This window comes from Rhinopithecus bieti, unplaced genomic scaffold (assembly GCF_001698545.2).
Source record: "Rhinopithecus bieti isolate Rb0 unplaced genomic scaffold, ASM169854v2 scaffold_56975, whole genome shotgun sequence".
Classification (NCBI taxonomy): domain Eukaryota; kingdom Metazoa; phylum Chordata; class Mammalia; order Primates; family Cercopithecidae; genus Rhinopithecus; species Rhinopithecus bieti.
Genome location: NW_016823127.1, coordinates 762,119 through 776,578, shown reverse-complemented (window position 1 = coordinate 776,578; position 14,460 = coordinate 762,119). Strand labels below are relative to the sequence as shown.

The following is a 14,460-nucleotide window of genomic DNA, read 5'->3' as shown; positions in this document are numbered from 1 at the left end:
CGAGTTTTTAAAACTCAAAGTAATATCCATGCACATGCCGTGGCTTCTGGCTCTGGTCCCAGGTTCAGCACAGCTCAACATCTCCTGCACCCTTCTTGGGTTTCACACCATGAGGGGCTCTGGCGACCCTCTGCTCACACACCTTCAGCCTACATTGCAGGACTTAATGCAGACCAAGACTAAAACCCCTGTACAAGATCTCCACGTTCCATTCCAAGTTCAAAATTCTACAGTTTTGTGTCTTTACAAAACATAGGGAGGGGCCCACCCAGCTGGGCCCCTCCCTATGCTGATGAAGGGCTTGGTACTTAACGGCCTGTTAGAGGGGTCTGGTTTGGCAAGGCGCTGAATGGCATCTCACCTAATCCCCTCAATCCCTTCAAAAACCGACAAATGAGAGACTCTCATATGAGGCCACTGAGGCCACTGAGGCTCAGACAGGTTCGGCGTTCACCTACAGTCACTGGTCTGGAATAGGACCCAGGTCTGTGTGACAGACCGCAGGCTTTATAAATTACCCGGGGCAGACCAGACGCGGTGATCATGCCTGTAATCCCATGTAATTACCATCTTGGGAGGACAAGATGGGAAGACTGATCGAGGCCAGGAGTTTGAGACCAACCTGGTCAACACAGTGAGACCCCCATCTCTACTTCTTATAATTAAACAATATTTTTGAAATAAATAAATAAAACTACCCCAGGCAGAGTCCCAGGCCCTACCCCAGGAACCTGACTTGGCAGGTCTGGAGTTGGGCCTGAAATCCACATTTTAAATAAACACCTTGGCTGGGCGCAGTGGCTCACGCCTGTAATCCCAGCACCTGGGGAGGCTAAGATGGGTGGATCACTTGGTAAAACTCTGTCTCTACTAAAAATATAAAAATTAGCCCAGCGTGGTGGCAAAGGCCTATAATCCCAGCTACTCACGAGGCTGAAGCATGAGAATTGCTTGAACCTAGGAAGCGGATGTTGCAATGAGCCGAGATCGCACCACTGCGCTTCAGCCTGGGCGACACAGTGAGACTTTACCTCAAAAAATAAATAAAATAAATAAACACCTAGAATTCTATAGCCAGTGGCCAAGGTCTCCTGGCGCAGGCCCATCCTCTGGCATCCTCTGGGGGCAGGAGGTAGGGCTGGTATCCTGGGCCCGCAGGCATCCGGCTGGGGATGGAGGGATGGGGACTCACCATCTGGTCGGCCAGGAGCAGCACCGTCTTCAGGCTGAACTTGCGGGAACAGAAGTTGAACAGGTCCTCGAGGCTGGGCCCCAGCAGCTCCATGACCATCACGTTGTAGTCGCCCTCAGCTCCACACCACTTGATGGAAGGGATCCCCACTGGGGGTCAAGCGGAGGGCCTCTGTCAGGGGTCAGAGGCAGCCAGCCACGCCCAGCCCGCCCTGCACTCATGGCCACCAACCCCCACCCCGGCGCCCGCTGCCGCCCACCCTGTGCTCACCGCCGCCCTGCATCATCTTGTAGAACTTGCTCTCAATGTGCAGCTGGGGGTGCTTCGTCTTCACACACTCCAGCTTGATGGCGACTTCCTCACCAGAGGCGATGTTGGCACCTGCCCGGGGTGGGGAGGCAAGGGACCAGGGTCACCCTCAAAGGCCAGGCAGTCCCAGGCACCCGACTAAGCATTTCTGAGATCTGGCGTGCGCTGGGCCTGGGGCCATCTGCCCTTGAGGAGCTCTTGGAGGAGGCTGGGAAGTGGGCAAAGGAGCCCAGGCAAAGATTTCCTGAGGGGAAAGAAGGTCAGCGCTGTGAGGGACAGAGGTGACACACAAGAGCTACCCAGGGCCACAGGTTGGGGCAACAAGGAGGCCCAATGTGAGTGGGGCAAGGGGCAGGGATGCAAAAGGCTCACAGACCACCTAAGGGAGGGGACTGAGTCCTGGAGCTAATTTGGGCAGCAGGGTCTGTAGGTTTGAGGTGGTGGCACGTGCAGAGAAGGGGCCCAATGGGGCTGGGCTGCTGAACACAGCAGAACAAGCCAGGACCACCCTGGCCTGCAGAATGAAGACGGGACAGCCACAGCAACCCCTCAGTCAACGCTGGTGCCTTCAGAGGCAGTCCCACACATTCTAATCCAGTGCCTCATTCGATGCTCACTCCCTAGTTGTAGAGATGAGAAAACTGAGACCCAGCTCAAGGTCACATGACCTGTAAATGGCGGCCTTGCGTGTCAACCCCGGCTCTGCTGGCCTCCAGCCTAGGTCAGAGGTCCTGCCTGCACCTCCGCCTCTCCCCCAATGCACTCCTGGCTTCTTAAGGGGCTCTAAGAAAATACCCTCATACACACTAAGGTCCCACTCTCTGCCTGGGCCCACAGCCCAACTCAAGAAGTCACAAGAAAGACCAAACCCAAAGTGTACCTTGCCTCACTTTCCCTAGCTGTATGGGGTGGATGAGATGAAGGGCTGGGGCTAGGCTAGGTGACAGGGTGTCTCCTTCTTGGGGCCAGCAGCAAGCCCAGTAGCAGGAGTAGGACACTGTTGCACACAAACAGGCCAGAACAACCCCCAGGGACACAGCCCCAGGAGGAGTTCAAGACAGAAGAAAAGCAGGACCTCACATCAGAGGAAAAGACGAGACTATTCACTAATAATGCCCCTGGAACAACCGGTCGGCGATCTGAGAAAAGACACCATGGCTCACACCACAACCAGGAGAAATCTCAAGTAGAGGAAATGTTTGCATGTAAGAAATAAAGGCGGGGGTGTGAGTTGGCACAGCCCCTGTGCACCTCTTGAGTGAAGCTGAACATAAACAAACGCTTGCCCAAGCAACCCCAGTCCTGAGTGTACGTCCTTCAGAAACATGTGTGCACCAGGGGGACAGGACAAGGATGGACACAGGAACAAACAGCCCAAGTGCCTGGCAGCAGAAGAATGGGAACAGTGGTGCAGGCACCCGGGAATCCCAGGCGGCAGTGAAGAGGAAAGGATGCCGGCTTCACACAAGGACCCCAGTCCCAGGGGTGCATTCCTCACAGCAGCCAGAGGGTGAAAACAACGAACATCTGTCACAGATGAAAGGATGAACAGAATGCGGTGACTCCATGTGGTGGAATGTTATTCAGCAATAAAGAAGAATAAAGCACCGATACACACTATGACACAAGTGCACCTACCTTGAAAACATTCTACCCAAGGCCAGGCATGGTGGCTCACGCCTGTAATCCCGGCACTTTGGGAGTCCGAGGCGGACGGATCACAAGTTCAGGAGATTGAGACCATCCTGGTTAACACAGTGAAACCCCATCTCTACTAAAAACACAAAAAATTAGCTGGGCATGGTGGCGGGCGCCTGTAGCCCCGGCTACTTGGGAAGCTGAGGCAGGAGAATGGCATGAACTGGGGAGGCGGAGCTTGCAGTGAGCCGGGATGGTGCCACTGCACTCCAGCCTGGGGCGACAGAGTGAGACTCCGTCTCAACAAAAAAAAAAAAAAAAAGAAAGAAAGAAAGAAGAGTGTGAGCACAGCTCTACTTGCTTCCATATCAAAGCAGGCAACAAGACAATACAGACTTAAACATGAAAGAAAGGAAAAGATGAAATGTCAGACGGTGGCTCCTAGGGAGGGATACCTTATGCCATGCAGGTATTCTATATGTATTCTTTGTATCCACTCAGCATTTAATAGGAAATAACAATGAAATGTTAGAAGAAGGGAGAATTGCCTTATGGCCTCGGGGTTAGGCAAGGCTCTTATTTTCATCCCTGATTCAAAGTCCTGAAGCCATTAAAAAAATAAAGAAAAGAAAAGAAAAAAAAAGCTCCTTCCTCTCCAAAAAAAGAAAAAAGAATCCCTTCTGCATGGCAAAAACACCAGAAATAAAGTGGTAAGAAACATACTCACTTGGAATTCTTATCACAGGCGAAGAGCTAATATGTAATGAGCTCCTACAAATCAGTCGGAAAGAGACTCAACAGAAAATAGGCCAAAGAATTTGAACACACACTTCACAGAGAAAGAAATCATTAATAGAAAAGCCTTACTCATAGGGAAAGATGCCCAACCTCCTTGTAAGAGAAATGCAAATTAATATGATCGTGAAAGACCACGTTTCACCTAGGATTGTCAAAAGTCTCACGAGATAACACACCCGTCTGTCGGCAAGACTGTGGGGTGGCTGAGCACTCCTCTCAGGTGTTCCAGGCGTGAACTGCTGAGTCGCCACTGGAGGGGATTTGACACCACTCAGCCCTGACCAGCAACCCCGCTTCTGGGAGTTTACCCGACATCCTAGCACGGTGCAAAACAAGGCGGGGACAAGGCTGTCGGCTGCAGGCTGTTTGCAACAGCAGAAGCTTGGAAACAACCCAAATGTCCCTCATGGGGGGAGGGGGGCGGCGGGTGCTGATTAAATAAAGAATAACCCATCCACAAAACAGAATACAATGGAAAAAGAATGAGGAAGCTCTCTCTGCACAGAAGTAGAAAGATCTCCAAGATACAGGAAGTGAAAAAGCAAAGCACAGAACAGTGTATATTCCATGCTCTCATTTCAGTTGTCTTTAAAAAGGTGGGGAACTAAGTATCTGTGTTTGGCTCTAGCTACATAAAGAAACACTGAACAGAAACATGACTGCACAGGGCTAAGTGGGTCAGGGAGGAAGAAGGGGGGACGCTTCACTGGATACTGTTATAAGTTGCAATTTCTTTCTTTTTTTTTTTTGAGAAGAAGTCGCGCTCTGTCACCCAGGCTGGAGTCCAGTGGCCAGATCTCAGGTCACTGCAAACTCCGCCTCCCGGGTTGACGCCATTCTCCTGCCTCAGCCTCCCGAGTAGCTGGGACTACAGGCGCCAGCCACCTCGCCCGGCTAGTTTTTTGTATTTTTTTAGTAGAGACGGGGTTTCACCGTGTTAGCCAGGATGGTCTCGATCTCCTGACCTCGTGATCCGCCCGCCTCGGCCTCCCAAAGTGCTGGGATTACAGGCTTGAGCCACCGCGCCCGGCCATAAGTTGCAATTTCTTTCAACACCTTTATTGAGATGTAATTCAGATAACTCTTCAATTGACTCACTCAAAGTGTGCGACTCACTGTTTTTAGTGTATTCACAAGCTCGCGCAGCCATTACCACAATCAATTTTAGAACACAGTCAGCCCTTCGTATCAGCATCTGCCCTGGGTTCCGCATCTGCCGATTCAACCATAGATCAAAAATACGTGGGGAAAAAAATAACAATACAACAATAAGAAATAGGTTGGGCTGGGCACAGTGGCTCACGCCTATAATCCCAGCACTTTGGGAGGCTGAGGCCGGTGGATCACGAGGTCAGGAGATCTAGACCATTCTGACTAACATGGTGAAACCCCGTCTCTACTAAAAGTACAAAAAATTAGCCGGGCGTGGTGGCAGGCGCCTGTAGTCCCAGCCACTCAGGAGGTTGAGGCAGGAGAATGGCAAGAATTCAGGAGGTGGAGCTTGCAGTGAGCCGAGATCGCACCACTGCACTCCAGCCTGGGCAACAGTGCAAGGCTCGTCTCAAAAACAAAAAAAGAAATAGGTTGCGTGCAGTGATCCACATCTGTAGTCCTAGCACTTTGGGAGGCTGAGGAGGATTACTTGAGTCCAGCAGTTCGAGACCAGCCTAAGCAACATAGTGAGACCCTATCTCTACAAAAAATACAAGTTAGCCAGGCATGGTAGCACGTGACTGTGGTCCCAGCTACCTGGGAGGCCGAGGCGGGAGGATTGCTTGAGCCTTGGAAGTCAAGGCTGCAGTGAGCTATGATCACGCCACCACATTCCAGCCTGGGTGACAGAGCAACACCATGTCTCAAAAGTAAATAGGTAAATAATATAAAAATTAAAAATACAGTACAGTAACTATTTACATAGCATTTACATTGTATCAGGTATTATAAATAATCTAGAGATGATTTAAAGTATATGGAAAAGGCCGGCGCAGTGGCTCACACCTATAATCCCAGCACTATGGGAGACCAGGCAGGCGGATCACGAGGTAAGGAGTTCCAGACCAGCCTGACCAACATGATGAAACCCCATCTCTACTAAAAATACAAAAAGTAGCCAGGCATGGTGGCAAGTGTCTGTAATCCCAGCTATTTAGGAGGCTGAGGCAGGAGAATCTCTTGAAACTGGGAGGAGGAGGTTGCAGCAAGCCGAGATCACACAACTGCACTCCAGCCTGGCGACAGAGCAAGACTCCGTCTCAAAAAAAAAAAGTATATAGAGGATGCAGATAGGTTATACACAAATACTATAGTTTTTTATATTAGGAACTTGAGAATCAGAGGTTTTGGTATCTGAGGGGGATCCTGGAACCTATTCCCCACAGGTACCGAGGGTGGGGGGCTGTATTTTCTTTTTGAGACAGGGTCTCAATCTGTCACCCACGCTGGACTGCAGTGGCACTAACACAGCTCACTGCAGCCTCAACCTCTGGGGTGCAAGTGAGCCTCCCACTTCAGCCTCCCGAGTAGCTGGGACTACAGGCGCCAGCCACTACACCCGGCTAATTTTTATATTTTTTGTAAAGACAGGGTTTGCCATCTTGCCTAGGCTGGTCTCCAACTCCTGGGCTCAAGTGATTCACCTGCCTCAGCCTCCCAATGTGGAGGAATTACAGGCGTGAGCCATCGTGCCTGGCCCAGGAGGGCTGTATTTTCATCACCCTGAAAACACCTGTAGCCTTTAGTGGGGTCAGGCCCTATCTCCTCGCTCCATCCCCTGCCCCCCAACTAATCTACATTCTGTCTCTATGGATTTGTCTTTTCTAGACATTTCACAGAAATAGAATCAAACAGAATCATACATGTGATTTTTTGTGACTGGCTTCTTTCACTTAACACATTTCTGTGTTTTGATTTTTAGTTTTGTGTGTCTATTTGGATTTTAATAAAAGAAAAGAAAATAGAATGAATAACTCAATCTGGCCAGCAATAGGAAAGAAAGTACTTTGCAAACTGTAAAGAGCTTTTGACACATCAATGCTCGTCACTGGGATGAGCCACACAGGTTTCCAGGGGGCAGTGAGAATATGGCACGGGAGGGGCGCTGAGCTCCTTAGAATCCCCTGGTCGTGCTCCATTTCCCCATGAGCAGAGAGGCAGGAGAGTGCAGCAGTTAAAGTGTGAGTTTCAGAGCTAACCTGCTAGAGCCCAAATCCTGATTCGGACATCCCCTGGCCAGGGGTCCTCAGACAAGGCACTTGACCCCTCAGAGCCCCAGGTACCTCATGTGTAAACCAATGACACTATCTGGCTCATTAGGATGTTCTGAGGGACAAACATGCTTAGGAGAGTGCCTGACACACAGGCAATGCTCTACGATGTCCGGCTTGATGGGAAGTGCAGCCCCTAGGCTAGAGATGAGCCGGTGTCCAACCAGTGGGAGGAGGGGAAGAGGGAGTAAGTCACGCTATGGAGGAAAGGAAAGCCTCCAGGAAGGCAGGCTGCAAGGGCTCCTGGCTCCCAAACAGGACTGTACTGGACAGACAAGACAGGTCACCGCACAGGCAGAGGCCCAAGAGGAGCGGGTGCAGCGGGAACCCTGGAGTGGTAGAAAAACACAGTGGAAGAGGTGGGCAGGGGAGAGATTTGGTCTTGAATGGCCGGCTAAGATCCTGGCCTTCAGCCCGAGGCACCAAGGGCCATGTTCAGGTGTGTGATCACAGGATCTCTCAGCCTTGGCACTCCTGATGCTGGAGCTGGAGAACTCCTGGCTGTGGGGCTGCCCTGGGCACTGCAGGGCACCTAACAGCACCCATGACTCCTACCCACTAGATGCCAGGGCACCCCCTTCCCCCTGAATTATAACAACCAAAAGTTCTCCAGATCTTGACGTATGTCTCCTGGGGGACAAATATCACCCTGTTGAGGCTACCTGGTGGATAAGAAAGGGCTGGAGGAGGCTAGAGGGGTAGTGGAAGGCCTAGGAAGGCCACTATAGAGACCAGGCACGAGCTGACAGTGGCCCTGCCCAGGCAGGGTGCAGAGAATGAGTGACACTTTGGAGGCAGGGCCTGCAGTACTTGGTGATTCGGCAGATGTGTGCAGGGAGGAGAGGTGCTGGGGAGGTGCTGGGCGGGTGCTGGGGAGGTGCCGGGGAGGTAGTGGGTAGACAGTGCCCTCCTCCCATCGAGCCCTTATCCCACCCTTCGAGTACTACTGTTTGTATTTCTTTTTTCTTTTTTTTTTTGAGACATAGCTTCACGTTGTCACCCGGGCTGGAGTGCAGTGGCATGATCTCAGCTCACTGCAACTTCTGCCTCCTGGGTTCAAGCAATTCTCAAGCCTCAGCCTCCCGAGCAGCTGGGACTAGGCAGACACCACCACGCCCGGCTAATTTTCATATCATTTAGTAGAGACGGGGTTTTGCATGTTGGCCAGGCTGGTCTCAAACTCCTGACCTCAAATGATCCGCCTGCCTTGGTCTCCCAAAGTGCTGAGACTACAGGCACGAGCCACTGCACCCGGCCTACTGTTTGCATTTGTTTGACATGCGGAAAAGCAGACACCAAAGGTCAAATGATCATATGCCACACACGTCCCAGGGACAGGGATCCAAGCCGCTAGGCAAAGCCTCTGACTCCCACAAGTGCTGGAAACCTGCCGGAGCTGCCTTCCCCTGCAGCAGGTCCTGCCACCAATGAGTTCCTTGGTGGCCTCTAAATTCTATCAGGAAGCTGCCAGGCTTTTCTCTGAGCTCCCTTAATTCTTACAACCACTAAGCTGAGGTTCAGAGAGGTTAGGTAACTGGCCTGAGGTCTGACAGAACTGGTTGGGGCACAGCCAGAATTTCAGTCTTAGTCCCCAAAGTCCCTGTGTTTTTTTTCCACTCTAACTCCAGGTGAGGCTTCCTGGCAAAGGCTGTGTCTGGCAGCCAGCTGAGCATAGATGCAGGGCTGCCCCACATGCGAAGGCCTAGAAGCTGGAAGAACTGCCCGATTTCAGGAGCAGAAGATGTCCCATGAGTTAGACACAGTGGGGGGACTGCCAGTTCCCAAAACAAACTTGGACACAGAAAAGGGCTTGGACTTGGCTGGCCCTAGAGGGGCTGGGAACTTGGCAAGTTCCAAGTGGCCACAGGCATGGCCAGCCTCACATGGGGGCCTACTCGACACCTACACAGACACATGGACACAATCGGGGACCTGGGTAGACTGGAGGACAGGGGATGAAGCCCAAACGTCCCAGCAGCGGCAGCAGCAGCAGCGGCGACAACCTCAGTTCCCACCCATCAGAGACCTGGAGTATTCCCTGCATTAACTCTCACCCCTGGAACCACCTGTCAGTGGAGAACACTGTTCTCCACCCCTTTCAGAGCTGAGGACCAGAGACTCTAAGAGGTCTAGAGAGTTCCCCAGGATGCAAGTATAGAGAATGGGCCCAGATTTGGCCACCTCTGGACCCTGGATGGGCAACAGCAGGGCCTTAACAAAGCAGGTCCCACTCTCTTGGCTGACCCCTTATAATGCAAAGGGAGGAAGGGCAGAAGCCACATCTATAGTGTGCTGGCCCTCAGGTGATCCTGGAAAGCAGGGCTTGGAGGACGCATCCAGCCCCACCTGCAGAGGCCATCTGGAGTCAGGCCCTGGCACGGCACTGGGGATAAGAATGTGGCCAGAGCGTTGAATAAATGGAGCCGGGGAGGCTCGCCAGGGATGCCCTACAATCACACTGTCCCCAAACCAACAAGACAGGGGCCCAGGAGGGTGCTGGCAGGATGGTGAGTCGGGGCAGGGTCCCCTGAGGCCCTTGCACCAGGGAAGACGGGAGAGTCAGGAGTCTGACTCGCTTCCCCAGACTCAGACCCAGAGGACCCAGACCCTTCAAAAACAGTTCCAATAGTGGGGCAATGGTGGGGCACAGCGTACAGCACCTACTGCTGGGTTCAGCACATGCAGGTACTTTACACACCACGACCTCATTACTTCTCATGACCCCATTTTGCAGATGGGGAAGCCGAGGATGGACAAGGTCATCACCTGCCCAAGTGCATACAGCTCACTTAAAAGGGAGCACAAGCACCCAAACCTAGGCTGAACTTACTCCAGAGCCAGTACAAAGAGGAGTAAATCTGGACTTAGTTTTTAAAATGAATGAGACGACTATGCAGATAAACAGGAAGTCCCGTCCCCAGGGAGGTCCCACCACACGAGATTCTGGATTTTCTGAGTGATCTTGGGCTGCCCCACCCCCAGCCATGGGCCTCAGTCTCCTGTCTGCAAAAAGACAAGACGGGACCTGGGATGGGCACTGTCTGGGAACAAGGCTGTGCCAAGAGCTGTCTCCATGCCCTTTGACCTCCAGCCAGTGGCTCCAGGCTTCAGTGCTGAGCCCAACAGCTTCAATAATACGAGGGTCCTTTACACCCACTCCAATTTCACAAACAGTAAGGAGCTGGGTACACTCATTTCAGATGTGAAGACTGAGGCTCAGAATGATACAGCGACTTACTCCAGGTCACACAACAAATGAGGAACAGACTGGGGATCTGAACCTGGACTGACCCCCAAATCTCAGCCTTTTCTTTCCTTCTTTTCACGCTGGAGTGCAATGACACGATCTCAGATCACTGCAACCTCTGCCTCCCAGGTTCAAGCCATTCTTCTGCCTCAGCCTCCTGTAGTCCCAGAGCCAGCCCCTCTAAGATTTATCCTCATTCCTGTCCCTGCGCCCTCAGAAGCAGGCTAGACACACCTCTGTGTCTTGGTTACCCTCCTTGGTAAATGAAAATCAGCTCTGTCCAGTGCAGAGACTGGGGCTACAGGCATGTGCCACCACACCAAGCTAATTTTTGTATCTTTAGTAGCGACAGGGTTTCACCATGTTGGCCAGGCTGGTCTCGAACTCCTGACCTCAAATGATCTGCCTGTCTTGGCCTCCCAAAGTGCTGGGATTACAAGCGTGAGCCACAGCTCCTGGCCCCTTTTTTTTTGAGACATGGTCTCACTCTGACACCCATGCTGGAGTGCAGTGGTGCAATCTCAGCTCACCGTAGCCTCAACCTCCACGGTTCAGGTGATTCTCCCACCTTAGCCTCCCGAGTAGCCGGGATTACACACACATGCCACCACACCCAGCTAATATTAGTATTTTTCTTGTAGAGATGAGGGTCTCACCATGTTGCCCAGGTTGGTCTCGAACTCCTGGACTCAAGCAATCCGTCTGCCTTGGCTTCCCAAAATGCTGGTATTACAAGTGTGAGCCACCGCACCTGGCCATCCCAGCCTTTTTCTATTCTGCTGTGAGGCTGCTGTGCATGCCTGTGCATGTCACAGTCCCCATTTTCTCACTGGTTTGCTTGACTAGCCTTCAGTGAACACCCACTGTGCTGACCACTAGCAGATACTACCTAACCCCTGCCTCCCCGGGAGTAGCTTGGGGTCGCAGAGAAAACCTATGAACCAGCTGCGCCGCACACTCTCCCTCCCTCTGAGCTCCTGGGTGTCCACAGGGGAGGGTCATCCACTAAACACTCAGCAATGAACTGCACATCTGGCTGGTACTTTAGAGTTTACAAAATACTTTCCCATCTGTCATTTCATCTGTGCCTTGGAACCATTCTTGATCAGTCAGGCAGAATTATCACAAACTTTACAGATGGGGAGACTGAGGCACAGAGGAGCCACATGACCTTCCCACAGCCACACAAAGCCATGTCTAGAACGCAGAACTAGACGTCTAACATCTCCCTCAGCATGTTCTGTCTTCCACGCTCTCACTCATGTGGAGGGCTGTGGGTATACAGGCTGCTTCTGCCAGTTTTCTAGCGTGGTCTTGGGAGACCAACTTGACCATCTGTGCCTCAGTTTCCTGATGTGCCAAAGAATCTGGTACTATCTCTAGGGGCTGCAGAAAGTACCCTGCAAGGAAGTGCTCAGGGAACTCCCAGTCTCCGACCCCGTCTCCATTGAGGCTTCCTTAACACATTTCACACTCCAAGGGACCCTAATCATGGGGTAACAGAGACCCCGAAGTTCTGAACTGATGAACACGGCACACAGACTTGGTGATCTCTGCACTGGACAGAGCTGATTTTCATTTTCCAAGGAGGGTAACCAAGGCACAGAGATGTGTCTAACCTGCTTCTGAGGGCGCAGGGACAGGAATGAGGATAAATCCTAGAGGGACTGGCTACCTCACTCCAGCAACTCCAAGCCTCCACCCCTAATTCACAATCACCAGCACTAAGTATCTTCCAATATTTGGACCAATAATCACAAAGGAAGGGCCAGAACTCATGACTGTGCCCCCCAAAAGTGGCACTGAAAGGCGCAAGCCTCATTTCTCCCAGGCCAAGGGGAGGACTGAGAGGTCAGTGACTTGTTTAAAATGCAATATCACAGCAAACTCATACTTTCAACAGGGAGCACATCTGGAGAGAAAAAGAGAGAGAACTCCCTAATGAGAAGACCACCTCACCCCGCCCCCAAGGTTACAGGGGAGCCTGCGTCATCCTAAAGCCTGCCAGGGCTGGGTTCCAGGAGACCAGGACATAGAGAGGGGGCCTGGCTAGGGGTCCAGCAGCAACCCAGGTCTCTTTTATCTACCAGTATCCTTCTCCCAGGAAGCAAGGGAAAGGATGTGAACCCCGCCTGGGTTTTCCCACAACCAGCTGGGGACCCAGCTGACCTGGGACACTGAGGCACAGAGGAACCGCATGACTCCTGCAGAAAACTGGAGCTAAAAATATCCTCCAGTGCCCAGCTTGGCCTGTGAGAGGAGGAGCCCCCTGGCCTGCCTCCCGACTACTTGCTGCTTCCTTCCTGACCTGGAATGGCCCTGGGGCAAATCATGCCCCTGGAGCCACATTCCAATTTCAGAGCCCCAAATCCTGGAGTCTTTCTTCCTCTTGGTACCACAGGCTGGCCCCAGGGGCTCCAGCTGGAGTCAGGAACACATACCCAAGTAGATATCTCCGAAGGACCCGCTCCCAATCTTCCGTCCCAGGCGGTACTTGTTCCCCACACGTAGCTCCATGGCTCACACTTGCTGCAGAGGAAGCAGGAACACGAGGGTCAGTGAAGTGGGGAGCCAGGAAAGGGGTCCAGCCCAAGGCCAGGCAGAACCACCAGGAACTCAAAGACCCACCCATATTCTCGAAGACCACATTCTGCAGGTGTCAGGTGGCCCACAGCCTGCACTCCACATACCTGGGGAACAGCTAAGGCAGGCTGAGGTCAGGTTTCAGTATGACCAGAGAGGAAGCGGCCAAGCAAGCATGTCTTTGGGGGAAACTCATTCAGGGACCCCTCAATAGAAGCTTCTCAAAGGATCACAACGGGCATCAGCCCTCTTACACCTCTGAAACGACAGGGCCTCTCCACTCCTATCCCCAGGCTCCCACAGCCTGGCCTGGTCTTCCCAAGTACTGCCCCTGCCCAGAGGCCAGACCTCACCGGTGCCCAGCGTGCCTTGCAGGAGAAGGTCATATCCCCTACTGTGGGGAAGGCAGGAAAGAAACACCCCAGACCACCCACCTTCCAGTCGCCTCCCCATCTCTACGTCATGACACCAGGAACCTCACATGGAGGCCCGTAGCCTCTTGGATAAACTGTCTGGAGCTGGCGTCCTTCAAGACTAGGAGGGTCTCCTAAGAGGGCCCTCATAGAACAGAGGGCACTGAGCCAGGGTTTTAGCCGCCAGGCCCCGAGGGATGGCAGGAGGAGTTCTGATGTGAGCAGCTTCTCTCCTTCCTCAGGGCCAGGGCCACCCTAGGAGGGACCCCTCTGCTCTGGCCTGGGGCAAAAGTCTGGACACCCTGTTCCTGGTCAGCAGAGTAGGAAACTGAAGGCCTGGAGGCAGTGCTGCCGTGGGCGCAGGGACCAGGGACTGCAGTAAGCAGGGGGAAGGGTGATTACAAGAGAACCAGCATCAAGGACTAGCAAGAGGGAACTCCTTTCGCAGACAGGGTACTCAGGCCCACAGAGGCCACGCCACCTGCCCCACACCACCCTGTAGACGGTAGCAGCCTTGCCTAGGACAGGGCTCCGGCCATCCCACCTGGTGGTCTCCCACACTCACGAACCAGGCAAAACAGAAGACTGCAGAGCAGCTGTGCTGGCACAGAAGATCAGCCCCTTGCCCGTGCCAAGTGCTGCCCCCAACAACCAGGCCAGCCTGGGAGGGAGATGGATTGCAGGGACAGTGGGCAGAGCTCAGGAGAGACAGGCCAACCCCAGCAACCTGGCTCCCCAGGAGCTCACCAGCCCTCCACCAATAACCATGAGGCAGGGACCTCCACCCCAGCTGGCCAAACTCTGGGCTCTCAATCAAGGGCCACTGCCCACATGCTTGGCCTGTCTCAGCTGAGGTGCCACGCTGCCAGGGGAACGCAGTCCACGTTTGCAAGAAACCCACACGCCACACACCCCACGTACACACACGTCCGGCTTCCCGAGTGTGTACACTCCAAGGGAAGAAAGAAAAGCAGGCATGCACAGTGAGCCCTGTTGAGGGGGGCGGCGGGGGGGGGG

The 14,460-nt window shown here is 53.0% G+C and overlaps 1 protein-coding gene across 8 annotated transcripts in view; it reads right to left on the bottom strand.

The window, feature by feature from the left end:
* The window catches only part of CSNK1E (casein kinase 1 epsilon), a 39,540-nt gene that overhangs the window by 11,652 nt on the left and 13,428 nt on the right, over positions 1 to 14,460 (bottom strand). For 4 of the 8 annotated variants that reach the window (XR_001883192.1, XR_001883195.1, XM_017861304.1 and 1 more), the window contains exons 1-4: positions 13,138 to 13,158; positions 12,889 to 12,976; positions 1,463 to 1,573; positions 1,193 to 1,341 (exon numbers count right to left, since the gene is read on the bottom strand). Coding sequence is in view for 2 of the 8 variants with exons in the window: in XM_017861304.1 (XP_017716793.1) it covers positions 1,193 to 1,341; positions 1,463 to 1,573; positions 12,889 to 12,964 (336 nt within the window). In the remaining 6 variants the exon portion in view is untranslated. Of the gene's footprint in view, positions 1 to 1,192; positions 1,342 to 1,462; positions 1,574 to 12,888; positions 12,977 to 13,137; positions 13,160 to 14,460 lie in introns of those variants that run through there. The other 4 variants (XR_001883196.1, XR_001883197.1, XR_001883194.1 and 1 more) reach the window with 2 other exon arrangements.